Below are 25,542 nucleotides of genomic sequence, written 5' to 3' on the forward strand. Positions count from 1 at the left end.
CCAACACCATGTCAGATATCTTCAAATGGATTGTACCTTCTGGCCATATAATCTACTCACTTCACCATAATCTGTTAGTTTCCAATCCTACTTGCTCTCCATGCCATTTTTGTTGTTAATTTGCTAGTCTGCCATTTCTTGCATGTAATCTACCTTTTGGTGGATCTTCTAACACCCATTTCAGTTTAGTTAGCTTGACCACTGCAAAATATCTAGCAATATCAGGCACACCACATCAACTTCCCCATTAAGTGTATCCTTCCTCAAAGATCTCCACTCCACCACCAGACAAAATTCTCATGCAACACATGTAGATTTGTAACACATTTGTTCACTCAATCTAATAGTGATATTCCAGGAAGAATGCACTACATAAAACAAGATTATAATTTTTATGTATCTCAGCTCTTACAGAGACAAAATACAACCTACTTGACTCGCCTATCCGGCAAGGAATCTATTTTATACTTTAGCCTCTCCAGGCTCATTACTGCAGCATCATCCCCAAGAAGAGTAAACCTTCACTGTCAAATATTTTACCCTCACCTTTTTAGTGTCAAGCACAGATAACTCATTTCTCTGTATGATACTTCAAATCAAACTGTTTACAAATACACTAATAAACCAGTAAGCTAGACATTCCACAATAATAACATGAAATCTTCAACAAGTAAGTTACGATCCTGTTGTATTAACTCTCTTCAATCTATTCTCACCACCAGCCTCCTCCTTTGCACCAAATATATGCAGTCTGGTGCCACAGTGCAGTTTGATAAAGCTTTTACTGCACCCCAGAAAACCTGGGTTTGATTAGCGGCACAGATGCTGTGGGAATGGATGGTGGAAGATTGGAATGAATGAGTGGCTGATGCTGGATCACCTTTCCGGGTGAGAGAGAGGTTGACTAGGATTGCAACATTAACAACCAGGTGAACTCCACACTCCACTTGGTAAAGCTGTGATCTGGAGGCTGCATACAAGCAAAAACATGCCTGTGCCTCCAGTAGGTAGCAACTGTGTATCTTCCAAGGCTGGTATGGGGTAGAGCAGAGTTAGGGCACACTCCCCGGCAGCAGTTTGAAGTTGCTCCAGTGTCTTCAGTCTCTTCGACTGCTTCAGACTCTGGTCAGTTTCATTATTGACTAAGGTGAGCTCAGTTGACCCGGTGAATGAGGGATCAACTTGAAGAGCTGCTGGTAGGTGATGGTCAGCTGCAGGAAGAGAAGCAAAATTAATAATAAACACAAAAGAGGAGGCAGGCACACTTATTTAATATCTCTGCCTATATTCATGGATGAGGAGTGTTACTCACCATGATGTGTAGGGAAGGAATAAAATATAAATCTTATAAGCCAAAGGTTTTACTTCTACCAGCATGCACATCTATGTAGCTTAATTTCAATCTATATCCTAAATGAGTCAGTCTCCTCAATCTTTCCTGAAGCCAGTCTGCTGAAGCCTGTCTCTATCCACCCTAGAAATCTAAATCCTCTTCTTCATCCTATCTAATTCCCTTCATAACTGCTACCTCTCCTGCTCCTATATCTCACCCTTTTCCCACTATGTAATCCAACCACCTTAAACTCCATCCAACCCATAAATACTTTTCTTCCTTTCTAAACATGGCCCACTCTCTCTTATCTCTCTATCTCACTAGCATCCCTTTTAACCACTAAATCCTCTGAGTTTTCCTCCACATAAAAGAATTCTGCTTTCATTATTTTGCTTTGTATTGCTTTATCCGTTTAGCAGGTAACTGCACATGGCAAAATCCTCCCAGTCTCTCACTAAATGATACATCTCTCAGCTGAACTCAAGCAATTCTAAGATCCCCAAACAGAAATATATGACACTATAACTGTTGCTCCTTCTAGACAAACAATATTCCTGCCTTATTCTGGAGTATGAGATTACAGTCCCCACTCGCATCCCCACTATGTATCAAACTGTTCACTATTGAAATAAAAACTTTGAAACAACTTACCTTGTATCTATCTGGACCCTTACTTGTCCTAAGACTATTCCCTCAACCTAAGACTATTTCCTTTTTTTTTCTCAATTGTTTTAATAGAAATTTTGACAACAAAACATTAATATATGATAATAGAAATATTATAAAACAAATATACATATTTAAAAGAACAGTAATAAACTACAAGTAAAATAACTATTTGCAATGATGTCTGCTATAAAACAAAGCTTTTTAAACAGAAAAAGAAATGTAATAAGAGTAGTTGTTAGTTATTAAAGTCTGTTTATCCAGCAGTTCTTTGAATTTCAACCATGAATTATACAAAGAGGTGATTTGTAGATGTTCTTGTTTTGATCATAAGTTCAAGATGATGGACTTCAGTTACCAAACAAATTCCTTCATAGTAGGAGTAGTCTGAATCTTCCAGTTCTAGGTGATGACTTTTCTTGCTAATGTTAAGATACTTCATAATAGAGGGTATTTTATTTTTGTGACACAAGTGGGAATAGGTGTCTCAAATAAGAGATTTGGTCAGCATAAATGTATCATTAAAAACAGATTGTAAAAGAGAATTCATATTATCCCGATATGCTTTTAGCTTTATACAATCATAAATACGTATGCTGCCAGTAAGCTTTAACATTTAGTGTATATCTCCAGCATCCTGTGTCTTTATTATACATCAGTTCAGCTTTATAGGTTCATAGGTTCATACTAGGCTATCTGCCCTAGGGCATTTGTAAGCCTAGCCAGAGTGTGTTTGGCTTTCGCCACCCATTTTACTATGCCCTTTTTCGAGGTTAGTTTACTGTGCCTCTGTCTAACAGTGACACAGAAGTGTTACCCGGGGTAAACCTACGATCTCCCATCCACTCATCAAGATTCCTCTTGAAGAGAGTTAGTGAGGGACTCTGCCTAACTTGGACTGGGATTTTATTCCAGAGTGAAGGGAGCCTCTGGGTTATGAATCTGTCCCTACAGCATGTCTTATTTATTTCAGTGCTGAGGTTCAAGTCCCTCGAGTGCGTAGCTCGATGGGATTTGGATTTTCTGAGGTGCAGCATGTCCATTAATTCTGGGTTGGACATGGCTTTATACGTCAGGCACAGATCGCCTCTAAGCAGGCGGTATGCAACTGAGTAGAGCTGGAGTTTCTTTAACCGGGCAGCATATGGCATCTGTTTGAGCCCTTTGATCCTCTTGGTGAGGTACTTTTGGGGTCTTTCTAGTTGCTGCAGGTGTCTGGTGAGGTACATCCCAAAAGGGGCATTGTACTCTATTATGGGCCTGATGAGGGATGAGTAAAGAGGCACAATGACCTCTCCTGATCTAGATGTGAATCCCTTCATGATTAGGTGGGCTATATAGAAGGTTTTTCTAACCACTTTGGCCATGTGGTTGTCAAATGAGAGATTGCTATCAGCTTGGGTCCCCAGGTCCCTAATTACTTCTTCTGTACTTAATGGATTACCACCTATGTGGTAATTTGGGGGCACTTTGTTTTTGCCAAAGGGGATGACTATACACTTTTTGGCGTTTAGCTTGAGGCCATGGCTCTGGCACCAGTTATCAGTTTCCATGAGACCCTTTTGGAGGATACTTGTGTCAGCTGGGGAGTCTATTATGGCGCCCAGTTTGCAGTCATCTGCGAACTTGGTTAACCACAGTCCTTCCGTGTTGGCCTGTGCCTCCGAGAAATATATACCGAACAAGAGAGGTCCCAGGACTGAGCCCTGTGGGACGCCACTTGTAACTGGTTTGGAGTCTGACATGGCTGCAGCAATGTGGTGTGATAAAGGTTCTATGTAAACCTTCTAAGAAAATATCCTCCCCTTAGTGATGAAGTAGTTTGTTTTGAAGATTGGAGTAAACTATCATCTTCACTTGGGGAGTTATTGTTAAGTCTAAAACAATTCCAATATATATATTGGTGAGGTACTTTTGGGGTCTTTCTAGTTGCTGCAGGTGTCTGGTGAGGTACATCCCAAAAGGGGCATTGTACTCTATTATGGGCCTGAGAGAGAGATATAAATTAGATAGAAGTCCCCTTACAAAGATATTCTGGTGCATTAGAATAATGAGTAAATCAATGAATATGGGGAAACAATTTCTTTCTATTTGTTGCATTAGATTAATCATGTGTTCAACTAATTGCCTACAGTTATGAATTTCTAACCATGTCTTTGCTTAACTCATACTTATTAATGAGATGGTCATCATTTTGTAACTTCCCATTGTCTAGTAATTGATACCAGTATAACAGGTTTTTGTCTTTAAATGTAGTCATTGTTAAATTAAATGTATTAATACTATTTGGATTGTAGGCAATTGGAAATGCAAAGAAAATTCATGCTTTGTATTCAGGGTTCCTGAAAATGACATTTTTTAAGGAGGTTATCATCGTATTATAATAAGAGTTAACTGGGTTGTTTTTGTTTTCTGTAAAATAGTCTTTTACTGACGAATGAAATTTATTGATAACAATTTTAGTATATGATTTTGTTTAAATTGTTGGATTTACACCAAATACCTCCCTGAATATCTTTCCATTTCACATTATATTTGTTATTTAACCAACAAATTATTGTCTTAACAATTGAGGATAAGGAATATAATTCTAAATCTAGAAGACCAACACCACCCAATGTCCAATCTCTAATTTGATGGTTTAAAGCCAGTCTAGGTTTGTTAGGAAACCATAAAGATCTCAGAAACAAAGAATTATACTATGTTATATTTTTGGAGGAAGTGGGAGGGATAAAGATTGTATTATATATAGAATTTTAGGAAGGAAAATCATTTTAATTAAGTAGAGTCTTCCAATGTGAAAAAAGTATTCCATTTATTAAGAGTTTGTTTTATGAAATGTGTTATTATAATTATTGTTATTATAATCGAGTTGTCATAGCTTTAATATTAGACCAGATTATACCCAAGTAAGTGATTTTACCATCTTTCACAATGTATTTATGTAATTTCGTATCTATTTTATTAATATTATAATTAACAGGTAATATGTTAGTCTTATTCTCATTAAAACAAAGTCCTGATTTCTTCTGGACTATTTCTATAGCTTGGAATACTGTAGTATGAGAAGAATTGCATTCAGTCAGTTAATAGGATGTCATCTGCAAATAATTGTGTTTTGGGGATTAAATCATTATTTATTAGTATGCCTTTTTTATTTGATCTTGTATCATTTGCAAAAGGTTCCATAACTAGAGAAAAAGCAATGGGGATAAGGGACAGCCCTGTTTAGTACCTTTAGTAATCATGACTGATTGGGAAGTATATGAGCCTATTTTAATGTATGCAAAGGAATTTTCATAGAGAAGTTTGATTAACTGTAAGAAATTGTTTGAAAAAATTACATTCCTCCAGTACTAATAGTAAGTACTTCTAATTAACTGAATTAAATGCACTATTGATATCCAGACTAACCAAAATCAGTTATTTCTTTTTTAATTGTTATTATAATCAGTTATTTGTACTATTCTCCTGATTTTGTCATAGATGCTCCTGTTCATTATAAACCTAGTCTGATCATTGTTTATCAACAATGGAAGAAATGGTTTTACTCTAGAGGCATAGACACCATGAATATTGTGTAATCTACATTTAATAATGAAATTGGTATTTCCTTATTCTATGCCTCCTACATAACACCCCTGTATGTATTTATTTATTTATTTTACATTTGTTGACCGGGATAGTCCGACTGGATGTATATCCATTTTCAGCAGAGACCCGGGGAGAAAAGCGCCACATTAAGACAATTTACAAAACTGAAATCTTGACCATATACAATACAGATAATGTCAGACAGGTAAAGCATTTCAAATACAGGAACATTTATATAGCACTGTTACAGTAACATACCAACATACCCGACTAAATAAGTTAAAAAGTTTGAGTAAAAGGATTAATAAAACATTTTTTTTAGGGTAACATTGTTTATAAAGTTTACCAAACCTTAGGAGGTGAGCTACTACAGTAGGAATTAATAGAGAATATCAGAGCACCTGAAATAGCATGCTAAAGATAGATAGTAAAGAATGGTCCTGCTAGGGGAGAAAGTGTCAGTCAGGTTTTGTGCATGGGCAAAGCCATTGGGCTTTAAGGACGATTCTTAATTGCTTCTTGAAAAGTGGGGTAGAAGAAAGGACTGTTTAGTTGGAAGAGTGTTCCAATAGTTACCAATAGAGTTTGAGAACAAGCTATCTCCAGATTTGTTGTTAGACTTTAGGGTAGCTTCTAGTACCTTATTAGCTGATCGAAGGGTTGTTAGATTTTTATATGGGCAGATGAGGGTAGAGAGTACGGGTGTATCTGTGGGATGGTGTAAGATCTTGTGTATTGTAGTAAGTTGCTGGAAAAGAATCTGGCTTTGCAATTCCAGCTGTCCTAGCAATTTAAGATTTTGGCAGTGGTTGGTTCGAAAAGGGGCACCAGTGGCAAATCTAGCTATGTTATTCTAGGCTGTTTCCAACTTATGAAGATTATTTTTGGATAAGTTGGTATAGATTGGGGATGCATAGAGAAGGATGGAGATTAAGTGAGTTTGGGCAATAGCAGTCCTAGCTAGAAGTGAGATAGGGTTTAAGTCTGTAGAGGAAACCAAGTTGTTTATTACCTGATTTAATGGTTGGGTTGATATGTGTGTCAAATTTTAGATTATGATCTATTGTTACACCTAAAAGTCTGGTGGTTGTGTCTGGAGTTATTACAGTACCATTATTTTGTTATCAGGAGCACCTATGACAATATTCAGGAGAATACTACGAATAACTGATTATACTAATAATTCAAAAAAAAAGAACTGATTTTGGTTAGTCTGGATATCAATAGTGCATTTGATTCAGTTAATTGGAAGTACTTACTATTAGTACTGGAGGAATGTAATTTTGCAATTTCTTACAATTAATCAAACTTCTCTATGAAAATTCCTGTACATTCACTATATCAACTAATCCATCTCCAACAACCATTCCAGACTTTTCCTCAGGAGTATTGAACCATCAACTTCCACCCTGGCTTTGACTAAGCCTTTGACTGCATATCTAGCAAGAGATGTCAATCAAAACAGAAAGATGTCTATTTAAATTAGCTGCACAAACCATTGCAGGCTAAAACAGCAAGAGAGACTGTCACATGATCACATATAAGAGTGGGCAACATGTAACCTATTTAGATCGAATAGGATATAAGGACTGCTTGAGTCCTCTTGGATGGGGCAGCAGGAATAATGAAGGAAAGTACATTTTAGACTTTTGTCTGGAAAATGACTCTATAGTGGCCAAAACATGGGTTCAGCAAAAGAGAGTGTCACAAGATCACATACAAGACTGGCCAACATGCATCTCACATAGACTTCCTCCTGGTAAGGAAAGGGCACTGGGATAGAATCAGTAATTGCAAAGTCATTTAGTCAGCCCACAACATAAACTACTGGTTGCCAGAATCGGCTTCAAGCACTAGTCAGATAAGGCTCCAAGGTCAACATTGAGACTAGGTTGAGGACGTGGAAGTTGGCTGGAGAGAAAGCACAGCAGTTTAAGGAATTGATCAGGGCTCTAACCCCTCAGAAAGAAGAGGAAATAGGAGTTGAAGAATAATGGTAGCACCTTAAAACAGCATGCATGAGGACTGTAGAACAGAGATGTGGATGAGCCCGGGTATAGAAATAAGATACAGAAGCAAAGCTAGTGGAATGCAGAAGTCCAGGAAGTCATCAAGAGAAAGACGTGCAAGAAAAAGTGGTAAACAGAAAAGACTTACCAGTCTAAGAAAGAGTACTGGTTGGCTAAAAAAAATATGCTATGAGAGTGATTGCAGTTGTGAAGAACAAGGCATCAGAGGTACTATACCAGCTTCTGGAAAGGGACTCTGCAGATGGCACAAAGAAACTTTGTCAAGTTGCAAGGTAAAAACAGAGACAACTGGAAAGGAAATTTTCAGCAGCTTCTGAATGAAAAAAAAATAGAAGCTTTACTGCCCCAGACACAGTCTACAATGAAAAAAAAGAGGAGCCCATCATAGTAGAAGAAAGAACAACACTAAGGAAAACTAAGTCAAGGAAAGCCAGCTCAGATGAGGTCAAGATGTTTAGTGAGTTAGGTGAGAAATGGCAGTATGGAGAGAAATGGCAATATGGTGAGAAATGGCAGCATGGAGAGAAAGGTGTATCCCAAATGACTGGTGCAGCATTTCTGCTGTTTGTTTCTAGTCTGTATTACTCTAGATTTTAATGCCAAAGGTGTCTGTAGAAGTTAAGTGAATACTGGTATTAAAGGGCATTGTCTTGGCATTGTTTATTTGATCTTTGGCAGGTTGTCTCGCATGGCCTTCACTGTTCACCACAATATCAGAATAAATTTGAGAATCATATAGAACACTAGTTTTTTACCTTTTTATTAACTATTTTAGTAATGGAAAGAGAATTTACTGCTCAAATAAACGCCCACAACTGGGTAGGAATTGCAAATGTTTCCTGTGAGTTGGAGAGTAAATTTGTATATTAAGCTGCTGTCTCTGTAATATCTGATAGGGATAGTCAGTTATATAGACTAATACTCCGATTTCTATTGGGTATCTTGCAGTGTCTGTTTTGCTGCTGTTGTGTATAATATTTTAATAAAAGGTATAGCTGTAATATCTTGGGTACCTGGTGCTTAATTCAAGTTGTTACTTTGTTTCCCTGGTCTGTGAAGTGCAAATTTAATAGTATCCTGTCTAAGCTGGTTTTGAGACCTTCACAGTGACTGATAGCTCTCCTATGCTGCTACTGCAACTAGAGGTTTCTTGGCTATTGATCTTTACAAAGTGTTTTAGCTCCTGCTGCTATTCGCTTTATGTATTCAAGCTTTCAAAACATGAAGTATTTGGAGTTTATTACAAATTGTAATGCAATTACCAGTGTTGGTGTACATGTGTAAAGGAGACGGAGGTATCCCACTCTTGTCACACTGCATGAAAGTTCTGGGGAGGTTGATTAACAAATATGCAGATTAGTAGAAAGTAAGACTGGAGATGAGCAGTTCTGATTCAGCTTAAGATGTGGCACAAATGGCCCAGTGTTTGCAGTGAGACAGTTGAGAAGAAGCTAGAGATGACGAAAGAGTCCAACTGGCCATTCTAGACTTGTAGAAAGCATATGACAAGGTCCCAAGAAAGCTGATTTGGGCAGTCCTGTGATGGTTTAGAGTCCAGGAAACATTGTTAGAGTTAATTCAGGCTATATACAAAGACTCAATGACACAAGTATGAACAGTGTTTAGACTCCGAGTGATTCCCAGTGGGAGTGGTCATTAGGGTTCAGCTTTAAGCCCACTGCTGTTCATACTGGTGATGGGACTACATTAGCAAACAGGTTCAGAGGGGACAGATCAACAAAGTTGCTGTGTGCAGATGTAGCATTACAGACAGACTTGGAACAGGGTCTTCGGCAAACAATAGGGGAACAGAATGCAAAACTGAACACACATTGGATGGAATGGAGTAAATGGAGAAATCAAAAGAAACTGAGAACTGAGAAAAAGGGAAATAGTTAAACAAGTTAACATTGAATACCTCGGATGGGTAATCGAAGAGAAGGAAAGTCTGAACACCTCGAATGGGTAATTGAGCAGAAGGAAAGTCTGAACACCTCGGATGGGTAATTGAGCAGAAGGAAAGTCTGAACACCTCGGATGGGTAATTGAGCAGAAGGAAAGTCTGAATGAAGATGTCAACATTAGAATCAGAGAGGCTACAGCCAAATGGCAGTGTCAGGATAATGTAGAACGAAAGAATGCCAAAGAAGCTGAAAAGTAAGGTGTGCAAAACTGTGGTGCATCCAGTACTACTGGATTGTACAGAAACGTGGGGAGTGACGCTAGAATACTTGAAGACATTAGAGGTGATGGAAAGGAAGTGCCTGAAACAGTGGGGTAGGATACACACTGTGGGACCAACAAAGAAATGTGAACATCAGAGTAGAAGCCAAAGTAGCTCCATTTGCAGAGAAGTTCAAAGATAACATATTGCAGTGGTTTGGGTACATGTGCAGAAAAGCAGAACACAATATGGTGAAGAAGATTTGGGACAGGCAAGAAGAAGCAAAGGTATCCAGCATAGAGATGGATCAATTGTTTGAGAGAAGATCTGTAACGGTCAGACATGACTATCGAAGAAGGTAGGAGAGTGGCATTGAATTGAGAGAGATGGCGACTGACACAACACCCTGACCCCATGTAGAAGATGAGGCAAAGGGAGCTGATGATGGAGTAATTTTCTCATGTTTTCAGGCAAGTGATTAATGCCTGTCCTGTATCCATCTTGTGTAGTAATATTACATCACAAGAAATGAATGCCTTCCTCATTTATACATCTTCCATACTTTCTTTTCCCACACTTCTCTTAGTCAATATCTAACATACATCTTGCAATGTCCTCATGCATGGTCCACCATCTGTGTTTCCTCTGGCAACTGTCTGCATGATATTTAAGTATGCCTCAACTTTCCGGCACAAATTTTACAGGAGATCCAGATGAGAAGCAGAGTTTACAATCTTAGTCTGTCATTTTGAAAATCAAACTTTACCAACTGCTATTCAAAAACACGTTCCAATCACAAAGCTTATATGGTCATACTCTAGATTTTTCTGTTCCAATTAAGAATAGAGTTTACCAAACTAAATTTATGGACCAAAAATTTAAACTTAATGTCCAGTTTCCTTATGTCTGTCTTTTACAAGTTGATTCATCGTACCTTCAATCATGTACGTATCTAAGAGTCCAGTAATATGTAAAGGGTCAGACTTGACCCTGCTCTTTAGGTCAGATTTACTAACCCATAAATTCTCGTATACTCATACCCATCTACTGTCTTTTTTCCTGAGCCATATACTCCCCAATGCTCTCCTAATCAAATCTTCTTGATTGGCAGTTTGTTGGATTAGTCCCAAAACATCACCTTTTGTGGGAATTTATTGATTTCTAACTTTTGTGTGCTTCCCTATTAACGTTAGTGTACATCAGATCCCGGTTTGTCCTTGACCTTTTCCTGTTTGGATTCCTAAGAAATATGTCATTATGGTAAATATTTTTGTATTCAGCCACATTCTATTCTATCCTATCCTACGGTACTTTCCAGTATTCTAACAATTCCAAAATACATGGATCCATCCTGTTGGTTTATCAGACTGGCAGTGCCAGCATCTCTTAGAGACCGGATTGAGCATCTTACTTGGTCAACTAAGAGTGTAACAATATTTGGAATTTTCAGATTTTAATGGCTGTCTTTGTCTCTAACTTGTTTGTGATCCATATTTACAATTGATTATTCCAGTTATTTTCAAACTTGATGGCGAACTGTATCTTTCAGTTCATCTAAAAAAATGTCATGAAACCAGAAAACTAATCCCTTCTTTCTTTTCAGTTCCTTAAAACCAAGCCAATTCTAATACCATCCGAGGAGACTGTGTCACATTATTTTTCTTTAATGCAATGTAGGTATTCTTCAGTCCTGCATATACAGTGTAATTTCTACCGGTTTAGCCAAATTTGACCTGAAATCTTTCCCTTGCCCTAAAGGATTGCACTTCTAACTCTTCCCACTGGGTTGTTGCCAGATAATTCTTAACTCATTTTACTAACTGTTTCTAACTCCTATTTCTAAGGGGAGCATAGCAAGTTCTAATGCAGTCGCATTTTCCTTCACTTGCTTCCCAGTTATGTACTTCCTGAATATGGGGCCATAGGTCTTCTGTTCCTCTTTTGTCACTCTCTACTAAATGTATAATTCAGGGATTTAGTTCTTCCCTTTCAGTATTTATTTTCCCATATCAACCCACCTTACATTTTCTCTGATATTGGCCTTCATTTACTCCTAACATCCGGCACTCCTAGCCACCCTCTTACAGTGCTACCCTTGGATTTTTCTGCTTCCATGTAAAATTTTACCTTGTGTTAAGATCTCAGAAAAACAAAAAAGGTATACCTGAATATCAGAAAAACAAAAAAGGTATGCCTGGATCCCACGGAACTGCCTAACTCTGGTGCAGGACCAACGGGAGGATGATCATCTGTAATTATCGAACTCTGTGATCGAGATCCAAATCCAGTAGTTTCCAGGCTCCGAGAAAGGTCAGATATTTTTCTCTGACTAGAGAATAGGAGATTCAGATTTGTATCTTTAAGACTTCTTACTAATAAGATACCCAAATGCTTTACCCCCCCCTGATTGTCCCATGTTTGTGGGAATGATTCCCTAAGTTTCTGTGATGGATGGATGGATTAAAAGATAACATTTGTGTCTTTTATATGTTTAACTTGTAACCTGACATGATTCCAGATTGCTTCAAAATCTCTCCAACCGTATCTAGGTGGCTGTATTGACTTTTGTTTTGCTTTTCATCACTGTGCAGAAGTTAGCCGATGAGAAGTTCGGTTTAATGGAAGAAAAGGAGAATGAACTCCACCAGTTTCGACTAGCCTTACGTGAGAAGGATCGTGACCTTGCACGTGTAACAGACGTTCTACACAGCAATGAGGATACCATCCATGTGAGGAAGTTTTTGTTTTACTGGAAAGTGGGCAAATAACAAGAAAGGGTTCATTTTACTTCTCAGAAGAGAAGAAATAGAGGAAGATTCATACTTTTGCTTTGTACTCCTACAGACACTAGGAAAAGGGGATAACGGTGTTGTGATTGAAGATTTTTATTTTTAGTGAAGGCTTGTTATGTTTTAGTCTGCTACAAAATGGCTTAATTAATGGGAACATGCCACTAGTTCATGATGCACTTTTGCTGTCCTTCACTCTGTTGCACTTCTGTGCCTGCATATCTGAAGTGAAATTCTTTAGCTGACTCCTAGAAACTGATGGTCTCCAACACTGATCCGATGAGTCTTGTAACTATGGAAATTTTCTGTAGTTACAAAACTGTTAGCATGAGGCCCTTTCCTTCATTTGCTTAAGGCTTTGTAAAGACTGAAACTGTAGAGTGAATATTAACATTCAGCCTTTTGATGGTCACAAACTGTTTCTGTATACTGGGCACCATGTATTCATAATAAGATAACATCAATAGTACATCTCCTTCTGCCTTTAGCCTCTTGAGATAATGCACAATTACATTTTTTGAGTGAATAGCAAAAAAGTGAAATGAAGTCGGTGAGAGATCAAATGGCTTTTATATGATGAAGTTTAAAGCGATATTGGAGTCCTGATAGATGGCCAACAGTCTGGAATGTCTGCCCTGCAGCAGCTGTCACAGTCACTCTGACTTTATAATGTAGCTGTAAGAAGCCGAGAATCGTGGAGTATGTTACCACTGCTACATTATATGAAAATAAAAATACATTCTACCCATCTAGTAACCTGGTACTCCCTGTGTTAAGCAGCTTAAGTGAAAGCATGTTTTACCAGCTGGGTGTCATTTTAATCTCTGAAAATGCTAAAAATGTATCCGTTTGAATTAGTCTGTCAAAGAGCTAAGAAAATTAGGTGGTCCTGAAACTTTCAATTGTCTGATGGAACCAGAGGTCTCGTAAGCATACAGAATTTGGTGCCAGTTGTCACTGCCAGCACTACCATGTTATCACTTAATGGGAACCCAGAACATGTGGAATATCTCAAGCACTTTCAGCCAGTGTGATCTGTCTGTTAAACGAGTAGCTGATTAAAGCAGTGAGCTGCAGATAAGCTTTTTTAGGTGGTCATAGCCCAGGCAGACCAGATTGCAAACACAAAGCAATTGCAGCACCTGTCATGAGAGGAAAGTATGACAAAATGCTGCATTCTTGTCCTAGTGTAAGGATCTTTCCTACATAGTCCATCCACAGTTTGCATTCCTGCACTACACAAACAGCTACTCGTACTGGGGAGGGACAATCTGCCAGTGCCTTCTACTTCCCCTTCCATTGGTTCATAGGCTTATAATAGGCTAATGACCGCTAGGCCTTTTACAAGCCTAGCAGTGCAACCCAACCCAGTTTTGTCGCAGTGTTCCTTGGACACCTACAGCTAAGGGTTATGTGGGGAGGGGTATATTAGTTGGAGATTAATTTACATACTGTCAACCTTAGTCCATCAGAGACTAGGGGCCAGACCAGGGGTAAATTTGCAATTTCCCATCCAGTGAGCAAGGTTTTGTTTGGATAGGGTCAGTGATGAACTCTGTTTCACGTAGATGGGGTTCTTACTCTGTACCTCAGGGATCCTTTGAGACACACACCAGTCTATCCAGAGCATTCTATTTATATTACAGGGAAAGAGCAGGTCCTTGGATCTAGTGTTTCTGATACTGTTTGTTTTATGGATGTGTAGGAGATCCATTAGAGCTGGATCTGTGGATGCCTTGTATGCCAGTCATAGATTGCCTCTCAGTAACCTGTAGGAGACTGAGTATAGAGATAAGGCCTGAATGCGGTTTGTGTAGGACAGGGATTCCTCATCTGATGAGGAATCTTTGAAGGCATTGCAGCTGTTGCAAGTGCCTCTCTAGGTACATGGTAAAGGGGGTAATGTATTCCATGATGGGTTTGATAAGGGCTAAGTAGAGTGGAATTATAACTTCCTTGGACCTGGATGCTATACCCTTGCCTATGATTTGGGTGACCTAGAATGATTTTCTTATTATCTTGGCTTCTTGTTAGTCAAAGACCAGATTACTATCTTCATATGTTCACAGATCCCTAACTATCAGATCACCGTTTAAGGGTGTTTTATTAGCTTGAGTGGACAACTTAACAAAGGGTGCTATAATACATTTCTTCACGTCGAGTTTTAATCCATGACTTTTGCACCAGTCAGTTGTTTATGTTAGACCCCATTGTAGGATATTGGTGTCATGGGGGAAGTCTGGGATAGCTCCCAATTAACATATATCTGTGAACTTGGTGACCCAGTGGTCTTTGACATTAGCCCTGACTTCCAAGAAATAGATGCCAAATAGGAGCGGTCCCAACATGGACCCTGGATTAATCCCCTGGTGACAGGTCTGCTGGTGGAGGTGGTCTCACCAATCCTTACTTTTTGGGTCCTGTCTGTGAGCCAGCCAGCAATCCAATGAGTTATGTAGGGATTTATACCTAATTCTGAGAGTTTGTCAACAATACCCAAGTGGGGTATTGTATCAAATGCCTTGGCCAGGTCATGGTAGGCAGTATGCACAATTTTCCCTTCATCCATAGCCTTAGTGATCATCTTGAAGAAGTCTGCAAGGTTGAGTAGGCAAGAAATTCCCTTAAAGCCAAATTCTGATGGGTCCAGTGATTGTAGGCTGCCAGTGTCCTTGGTGATAATTTCCATGGTAATTCATTCCATGTGTTTGCATATTAGACTTGTCAGTCTGATGAGTCTGTAGTTCCTGGGATATGTTGATGGCCTGCCCTTATGAGAGTGGATGACTGCTGCACCTCTCCACTCGCCTGGCATGTAGCCTCTTTTGAGGCTGTATGTTTTAGGCTATGTAGGAGGCAACCAGGGATATTGTCGAGGCCAATTATAGCGGTGTTTTTAGCCTTAGTGAGCGCCACCAGGTCCTGCTTCCTTTTGTTAGTTGCAGGGGATATGCTAAAAGGGATTTCACAGGGGGTAAGTGGGGGGAGGGTGAAGTTAAAGCTCAATTTATCAAGCAATTAGATTAGCTATGTCACCCTAGTCAGTGAAGGTTGTGCTATTTATCACCAGTTTTGCACACTGTTTCCTGACATAGATGAAGAAGACTTTGTGATTGTCCTTAACCAGGGAAGCTGTCCTGACCTAGTAACTACTAGACCTCTTATATTCTTGTTTGGTTGAATCAGAGAGACTTTGTCTGTGTGAGAATGACTCTTTCTGATTTTGGCCATGTACCCTCTTATGGTAAGGATTCGACCAGTGGCGGTTTGTTTTGTTGTTGGATCTGGGCTTACTTCTGGTAGATATGGCAACCTTGGTGCAGCTATTTACATGTTTGTGCAGAGTTTCTGTAAATAATTCTGCATATGTTGCTGTGTTCTTGGGGTTTGGAGAGCTATCACGTTAGACAAACTGTCGCTTAATAGGATGTAGTTTGCTTTAGAATAGTTCCTAACTGTTATGGGTTGATTTTTAATTTGAGGGAGATAGCTCTGTGGTCCAACCTCACCAATGAGGATGTGACATGGGCAAGGGAAATTTCACTGGGGGGTGAGGATGCTTTCCTGTGTTGGTGAGTACTATGTTCACTGTGTTTGATTCTCTGGTTGGGTGCACACTGTCTGGTCCAGGGTGTTAGTGTGGATAAAAGTCCAGAAAACATTGTGCCTGTGAGTTACAGGCAGTGCATGTTTCCAAGTCTATACAGGGCGGTTGTTAGTCTTCCATGAATATGGTATTTGGTTATATGGTGATTGGTGAGTGCCTATAGTAGGGCTAGGTAAGAGTTATGAGCTCCATGAGTCATAGAGGGTGACCTGTAGCTAGCCAGGACATGAAGAACCTTGTCTAGGGAGATTTGGACATGGATGAATGAACTCCAGGACATCCTGCTGTTTAACAAACCTGGAGCTGAATTTGCTAAAGTAGATTGAGGCACCTCCACTTTTAGCCCCCTGTGTGTGCTGCTGTTGGTCTAAATGTGTGGAAGGAACTGCAACCTTGCACTGCTATAATCCTTGCTGCTGGCTTTAAACCAAGTCTTGATAACAGCACAGATGTCTCCATTCTCCAAATGAGGAAAGCTTGTAGGGTGTGGATTTTCTTGTTTAGGCTCCATTGAATAGTAGCAACTTAAGGCTGCTTTTTTTTCCTATGTTGGTAATTTTTTCATTTTTGGCATCGACTAAAAAAGGCTCTAATGAGGTGGAAAGATTTTTAGCAAATATCTGAATGCCTGTGGGATAGATGCAGACCTTCCCTGGCAAAGCAACATAATTTGTTTACGATGTCCTCCCATGACACCAGAAACGAAGCCAATTATTAATATCCATCATTTTCATACTGTGGTATCATCCTTGGTGAAGGAAGAATGTTGCTTAGAGCAAGGAACTTACCTGTCTGTGACATACATCCAGAGAGATCCATAATGTCTCTTTTAATATAGTCCAGTGAGGTACATCTCAAACCATTTATACCCACATGGAGTATGGTAGAATCATATTGCTACCTGTAGTGCAGTGACTTGAGTGCATACTTGCATGATATTGCAGATCCTAGCTCCAGATAGGCAACTAGCTGTTATGAGAGGCGCATCTGAGTGTCATACACTCAAATTGCGTATGACAAGAGTACTAGGTAGGGTGTTTGTTTACCTTATAGGTTTGTTTGTTCTTGGAGGATCATTAAATCTAAGCTTATGTGAGGTGTTAGGTCATGCTTTAGAGTTTGCTGAGGATAGATTTTGCTGTTTGATGGCTTAAGAGGTCTTTGAGGTTTGGAAAGGTTTCTTTTAAGTACCTCCACATAAGGTCTGTGTGTGTTGTGAGCAGTATGTGTGAAGGATGTAATGTCTGTATTCTTTAGATTTTTTGCCTCCAGGGAAGTTATGAATGTACATCTCTTGCATGCTACACTAGTTTATTTAAGAATTTAAAGGTTGGTTTGAGTACATGAGACCATGAGACAACCGCTACATTGTCTCAGGATACCCATATCTACCAAAATAACCATAGAGACATTAGAAAATTGTAAATCCATGTTGTCAGGACCTGTATTAGGTTTGGGCTGTTATGGTTTAGGGACTTTGTTTTATAGGGGTCACCTGAGTGGTTTCTATGGTTAAGGCTAGATGGTAGATAATGCTGAGATCCGATATTAGTGCAGTTTAACACCCTAACTAGCTGCCCTAAGCTTAGCTTCATGCAAATCCTTTCTGTGTTTCCAGTTAAACTCCCAAATATTAACTGCAGTAGGTTTGCTACTATGCAGGGTACTGCTAACCCCCACTGTAGCGTAAACAGTGCTAGCACCCCTAATTTATAGCAGAATGAAAAAAGCCAAAAAATAACTCCCATGCCCTCTGGCCAATGAACAACCAAACTTTGACTTCCCTATAGTGCTTTAGAACCCAGAGAGACCAGGTAAACACCTTTTGCCACAAGATGGATGATCCTGGAAATTCTTCATGTAAAAGCACAGCAAAAGTGGTTCTCAAGTGCAGATTAACACCAAACCACTAAATCCATAAAAAAAGCACTGACTGATGAAATTCCACAAGTTTGTGTACAATGCCTGAGTGGACTATCGTGTCAGATGTTTTAGCCAGGTCAAGGTAGGCAATATGCACTGTTTTGCCCCCATTCTGTGGTATGGTGACCTTCTCAAAGAAGCCCACCAGACTGAACAGCCATATTTGCCCTTGACAAAACCAAACTGGGTTAGATACAGTGTCTGAAGGTTTCCTGTGTCACTGCTTATTGTTTCCCCAATAATTCGTTCCATAGCTTTGCATATGAGGCTAGACAGACTTATGAGTCTGTAGTTACCTGGCTACATAGATAGCCTGCTGTTGTACAGAGGTGTGATAGTTGCAGTCTTCCATTCACTTGGGACAAAACCTTTCTGAAAGCTTATTTTTGGTTGTTATTTGGTTTCTTGTTATTGGTGAGTACATTGAGGACCTGTTCCCTAATGACAGTTAGGAAAGTTATGGTTGGGAGTATTTCCTGAGGGGTGTTGTGGGGAGAGAAGGGATAAAAAGGAGCCAAATGTGTTGGACAGTAGATTTGCTACATCTTCTAGGTAGCAACATTTACAGTCAGTTCAGCAAATTGTTGTTTATTGACTTCAAGGTTGTGGATATAGATAAGATGAAAAAAGCAATGTGATTCTACTTGGCCTGGGAAGCTATTTTTACCTCATATTTGGATTTGGTTTACTTAATTTGCTCTCAGACTTGCTTGTTCATAAGTAAATACTACTCTAGCTACCCTTGCGTGTCACTTTAAGCCTATCCAGTTTCCCTTTTTGTGCTAGAAATAGCCCATTCCATTTGTTTATAGACCATCCTTACCCATCTCATGGTCAATAATTATATATTACCACTGATGAGAATTCCTGGGATCATACCATAGATAATTTGAAAAGACTCATGCATGGGATAAAGTATTTAGGAGCTGCCTCCATCCATTAGTAGTATGGGGGCATTCCTGTGATACATTTTCTGTTTCTCATCCATAGATCCAAGTTGTTCTTGAATATGGCCAGGGAGGAACATGTGAGCATTCCAGTTGTTGCATGCATCTGGGCAGATACATGCCAAAGGGGGCATTAAATTCAATGAGTGGTCTAATGAGTGCTGAGTAAAGGGAGACCATGCTATCCCTAGATCTAGGCACAATTGCTTTGTTTATAAACGGTGTAATATAGGACTTTCTCACCACAGGGAACACATGTTGCTCAAAAGTTAGGTCACTGACCAAATAACTTCCTAAATCCCAAACAAATGAGTCAACTCTAGGGGGTGTATTATCAAAGTGGTAGCTCCCTTGGATAGATGACTTTTAAAAGGATACAGTATTGTATTTTTTGGCATTTAACTTCAGTCCATGATTTTGGCATAAATTATTTATTTGACACAAGCCTTCCTGCAAGATGGCCTAGTCATTTTGGGATTCAGTGACTGCTCCTAGCTTATAGTCATCTGCAAACATAGTCAGCCAGAGCCCTTTGGTGCTGGCTTTTACTTAGAAAAGTAAATGCAAAACAAGTCTAAGCACAGATCCCTGGGGATTCCATTGTGGACTAGTCTCCTTGTGGAGGTAAATTCCACTATTTTGATTATCTGCATCCTAGCTGTGAACCAGTTGGCAATTCAATGGGTGACAGGGTTTTATTCCCCATTTATTTAATTTTTCTACTATGCCTGAGTGGGGAATTGTGTCAAAAGCTTTGGCCAGGTTGAGGTATGCTGTGTGTACCATTTTGCCTTCATCCATTGCTTTGGTAACATTTTCAAAAAATCCACCAGGCTGAGTAAGCATGACCTGCCCTTGACGAATTGTAGCTGAGACTGTTCATGTTTCGAGGTTCCCTGTGTCCTGATTGGTTAGTTCCATAAGTCTTTCCATGACTCTGTATATGAGGCTGGTCAGGCATTGGATCTGTAATCGCCTGGGTCTGTAAAGGTCCTCCCTTATGCAGGGGAATGACTGTAGCTGTTCTCCATTTGCTTGGTACAAAACCTGTATGAAGGCTGAGAGTGTATAGTATTGTTAGGGGTGTAGCTAAATCATGCTTCTTGCTATTTAAGATTCATCCAGGGATCTTGTCAGGACCTATTGATCTAGTAGTTTTAGCTTTTGATAGTAGTTTTAAGACTTGGTCTTGTGTGATAGCAGGAGGTGAGCCAGTTTCATGCATCTTGCAAGAGAGAGGGGTAAAGTTAGAACTAAATTTATGGACCAGTATGTTTGCTATGTCTTCAGCCTCATTGTAGGTAACATTGTTCATAATCTGCTCTGTATATTGCTGCATTGCATTTTTGAGATTATGAACATAACTAAAAAAAATGCCTTGTTATTGTCTTTGGTAGTTATTTTAGCCTCAAACTCTGCTTTGGTAGATTTTAAGTTTGAGTTATTTGTTTATTTCAGTGGCAAGACCTGTAACATTCTGGGATTGTTCTTCTTACTTTTTGTCAAAAATATTTTCATTTTATAATGAATCTTGTTGGTATTATAGTTCTACCATGTGGATTTGTTTCTGGGGTTTGCCCTGCACTTGTTCCTATGGGGGTACAGCTACAACTAGGGAGCTGTTTATGTGCTGGTATAATGTAGTGTGGTATACATTTCTAAGTATTCAGTGGAGGCGGTAATGTATGGTGAGGATTTGAAGCTTGCCAATGTATAGGTAGTTTGTCTTAAAAGAAATGTGTAGAGGTACCCTGGGTGGAAGGGATCTCGGGTTTGTTTTATTTTGAAGGAGACTGTGTTATGGTCAGACCTAACAAGTGATTACAAGGGATGGTTCAAGATGCTGTCATATTAGTTAGGACAAGATCCAAGATGTTATTCTCCACAGTGGGTATTCTAATTATTCCAGATAATTTCTATGGATAAAGTCCAGGAATCTGTGTGCTTGTGTATAAGGGGTGGTGAAGGTTTCCCAGTCTATAGCTGGATAGTTTAGATAATCTAGGAAAATGGTATTTGGTTTAATATTGAGTGATTCCAGTTCCTGTAGATAGGCATTACGGCTTTCTTTTGTCATAGGAGTTCTACAGCTAGCTAATATGCGGTATGGGACCTTTCTGAAGGTTATTGGATATGAAGAAGCTGTAGTGTATCATGTTGCTTTACCAGCCTTTATGTCTCTTCTGGATTTAGATTAAGATACCTCCATCTTTTTCTCCTCTTGCAGTGTAGCTGGTCTAAACATGTGGAAGGTGTTATAGCCCTGCACAGTTGGAGTGCTCTCTGTTATGTTAAGTCAAGTCTCCGTCACTACACAAACCTCAATGTCCTCCAGGGTAAGGAGTGCTTGTAGGGAGTGAAGTTTCTTGTTTAGGCTCCTAACAATGATCAGTAACACCTAAATATTTTCCTTTGCTTGTTTCATTATGTTGGTAGGTTTATCAGGTTGACCTTGCCTAAAAAAGGCACTATGGGGGTGGGCAATGACTTAAAATCAGTGAGAGCAGTATTGGTACACTCAGTATTAAGCAATTTTATCAATTGTCTTTTAGTCTAATGAGTAATTTAAGGGAAAAGACTTTGCAAAACGATACCTATGTGTTTCTTGTCAACAGCCAATAAACGGGGAAAGGGAGGGAATTGTGTTGTGAAATTATCATGAGGCAGGCTACAACCAATACACTGAGTTTTTAAGAACACAACTACAGTAAGGTGAGTGGGAAGGACAAACAATTAGACCCTTACTTAGCTTGAACTGAGTGGCGTGGGACTGCCTTAGTAAGAAGACAAGTCCTGAAATATCCTGACATACACTCAGTAAATTAAGAATGAGACTAGGATCTAATAACAGACTACTCAAACTGCAAAAATGCAGTGCAAATATGTACTGAAAGTACTAATACAGGCTTAAATACCATAGCTAAAGCAAGTAGAGTTTTAAAATCAGATCGTCAAATGAAAACGCTTATCTTCCTTTCTCTGTGTAATGCAACTATTACAGTAATTATTTAAATTGATGAGGGAGATTTTACCTTACTTTACAGGGTATTGCACTTCCTAATTTTTGCCAGGATTTTCTTATTTTTGTTATACAGCCTATCAATATTGGGATTCTCACAGGGTGGCTTGTTTTTGCTTGTCCTGTGCTTATTCCAGATAGGGATAGCTGTCTTTACACATCCTTTAACATGGGTATATAGGGTTTCTATGAACAGTTCTGCATAGGCAGCAGTGTTCCCAGGGTTTTTTTTGGAGTGGGGTGCTTAAAATTTAGTCAAGTATTCTTCACTTTGACAGGGCAGATTATTAGTGTTTGCATGGAGGATACAGCAGGGAAATCTACATTTTGTGGTAGGGACACACCTTGAATTAATGTGCTTTTTGTTTTGAGTAATTGACTTGTCTTAAGACTGTACATCATTTAGAAGACAGTTGTTTAATTTGCAGATTTTATCTCATAGCAGTACATCTGCTCATATCGAGAGAGGAAAAAAGACATTGTCAAAAGCATTGTGCATTTTAAATCAGGTCTGCATTACAGCATCACTGTTTTCAGTCTGACTGCTTTGTTCAAGTTCTTGATGGGTGAGAACTCCCTCCCCCACACTCCAAGACAGCAGTCTAGTGTTGTTGAATTCTGCAGTGCCTGTGATCCATCTGTGATTTATTTCCGCATTATTAGGGTGACCGACTACGTTTATTGCCTCACACAGTTGTTGTGTGTGTTTCTAATGGTTCCACTAGGTATCCTCTAGATGACATTAGTCTAGTTTTGTTTAGCTGAATCTTCAACCAAACTTCAGCCAAATGAAACAAAAATGACAAAAGTTATGCAGAAGTATCTCCTGCTACCCCTTAAACCTCTTTGTTTGCATATACTTACTCCAACGTCACACACCCACAGAGAAACAGTGAACAATTTAAAGGTCAAAAACTTAATTACTGCTGCCACACGTAGAAGTTCTACTCGTACTGATTTCCCTATACACTCCAGAGATTGATCTTTTGCAGTTTACAGTAGAGTTCTCATTCTCATAGAGTTGAATCGTTCAGCAGTTTACACTTGACCAGGATGAGTAAAGACATTTTAATTTTCTACATGATGTGACATTGAGTAACTGCAAAATAGTTTTTGGACACGCTTGGGTTATGTCTGTAAGAGTCTGTTTTGGACCAGTTCATCTGCGTAGTTAACAGCCTTCAGTGAATACACATTGTTCCTTATGGTTAAAAACTTTGGTGGACTGTTCATAGGTAGGTACTAGGCTATTGGCCTTAGGGCCTATATAAGCCTAGCCAAAAAGGTACCCTGGCTTTCGCCACCCAAGAAAATTATTTTCCTGTGCCCCTGTCAAGCAGAGCCACAGAAGTGATCCCCAGGGTGAATTTCCTAGTTCACATCCAATCATCAAGATTTTTCTTGAGTGCTAATGAGGAGCTTTGTTTGATTATAGATAGGTAGTTTCTTCAAGAGTATGGGAAGTCTCTGGGACAGGAATCTATCCCTCCAGCATGTTCTGTTTATTGTGGTTACAAGGTTTAGGTCCCTAAAGCATGTAACTCGGAGGGATTGGGATTTCTTTAAGTGGAGCATGTCCAACAGTTCTAGGTTTGACATAGCTTTGCATGTTAAGCAGAGATCCCCTCTGAGTAGGCGATATACAATGGAGTAAAGCTGGAGTTTTTTGAGACTGTCTGCGTAGGGCATCTATTTGAGGCCAGTAATCCTCTTTGTGAGGTATTTCTATGGCCTTTTCAGTTGTTGTAGATGTCTTGTGAGGTACATACCAAAAGGGGCATTGCACTCTATAATGGGTTTATTGAGTGACGAGTAGAGGGGAACAATGTCCTCTTTTTTTCCTGGATGAGAAATCTTTTGTGATGAGGTGTGCCACATAGAAGGATTTCCTGACTACTGTGGCAATGTGATTATCAAAGGAGAGGCTACTGTCCACCTGTGTTCCAAGGTCTTTTATCACACTTTCGGTGTTAAGTAGACTACCGCCTATGTGGTAGTTCATGGGTACAGAGTATTTACCAAAGGGGACGACCATGCACTTTTTGGCATTGAGCTTGAGGCCATGGCTTTGACACCATTTGGGATTTTGCTCTATCATTTAGTAGCTTCCCCCTTCTATTGTATAGTTTGTTTATGGCTGGGGTCCACCAGACAGGACGTCTGCCTTTGGAGGATTGGGTCAACTATTACGGTTTTTCATCGACTACGAACACCATCACAGGTACGTCAAAGTCATTTAATGACAAATTATCTGAACTAGATTATGTTCTCCTTAAAATTAAAAAAATTACAGATGGACAAGAATTATTTCCAAGAATGTATAAAGAAAAACATTGTTCCTAAGGGACTATGAGTGTGGAGATTCCCTTCAGGACTGATAGCTAATTCATCATTACACTTAGACTTAATTAAATTATTCGATACGTTTGGTATGGATTATATGAACTTGGTAGTAGGGGACAATAAAAAGACTATTGAATTATTGACAAAAAAAGCTAATGAACTGAACACAGCAGTAAAAAACGATTCAGATTTCACTAGTAATGATTTTGACCATCAACGAATTTTTAAATCTATTGATGAAAAAATGAAAATAATAAAAGACAGAAAGCTCAAAAAATTAGATTGTGACCTCAATTCTTATGGGCAAGGCACAGCTTACCCTCCACTCCCTATTTCCCAACAATGGGGGGCAAAATTGGTATCTCATGACAGTGGAAATGATAGTAACATCAATTTGAACACATTTGGAGATGAACGTGAATTCGAGGATAGTACTTTTTTAGAAACAGAAATGTTTCCACCACTCCGGAGATCCGAAAGACTAATACAACGCCAACAAACTTTTCAACACCAAAACCAGAAAAAGAACTGGGGGTCACAGAATCAAACTCGCATACGTGGAACTTTTTCCAGAGGGAGAAACAATTACAACAGGGGCCAATGGAGAGGGCATCAGTGAGCGAAATCTTGTTAACTAAGAGGCCCATCATGTACACTAACACTACTAGAGACTTTACTGTGTACAATTATTCAGATTTTAGTTTTAACCACAACATCTGGGATTTGCTTTCACGAGGTCAAACTTTTATTCCCAGCAAAAATATGAATATTGTGCATTCCATTATTGATTTGAAAATATTCGTTAGGAAATTAAACTTAAGTTTATTGTTCCATAATACTGAGCAGGTAATGAAACCACTTTGTTTCTAGTTCTTACAATCCTCCTTTGCATCCTACACTGGAAACATTTGAAAAAATGTGTGAACTTGATTTCCGTGCTCTTGAAGCACTAGGTATAAAGAACAAAAGTTATAATTTAACTAAAATTGAATACAATACCTTAAATATTCTAACAGACACAAAAAATATTAGACTCATTAAGCCAGACAAGGGAGGTGGGATGACAATATTTAACACTTATGATTACAATATTGCACTAGAAAATATTTTAAATAGTAACACATATA

At 39.1% G+C, this 25,542-nt stretch overlaps 1 protein-coding gene across 2 annotated transcripts in view; it reads left to right on the plus strand.

The window, feature by feature from the left end:
• LOC122811395 overlaps positions 1-25,542 on the plus strand; it is a gene marked incomplete at its 5' end in the record, with an annotated part of 129,684 nt that overhangs the window by 25,299 nt on the left and 78,843 nt on the right. Inside the window, 1 exon segment of one of the 2 annotated variants that reach the window (XM_044083215.1) lies at positions 12,379-12,516. Within the exon segment in view, the coding sequence (XP_043939150.1) occupies positions 12,379-12,516 (138 nt within the window). 2 annotated transcript variants of the gene reach the window in all.

The sequence above is a fragment of the Protopterus annectens genome, chromosome 9.part0 (assembly GCF_019279795.1).
Source record: "Protopterus annectens isolate FY-2018-M chromosome 9.part0, PAN1.0, whole genome shotgun sequence".
In the NCBI taxonomy this organism is placed as follows: domain Eukaryota; kingdom Metazoa; phylum Chordata; order Ceratodontiformes; family Protopteridae; genus Protopterus; species Protopterus annectens.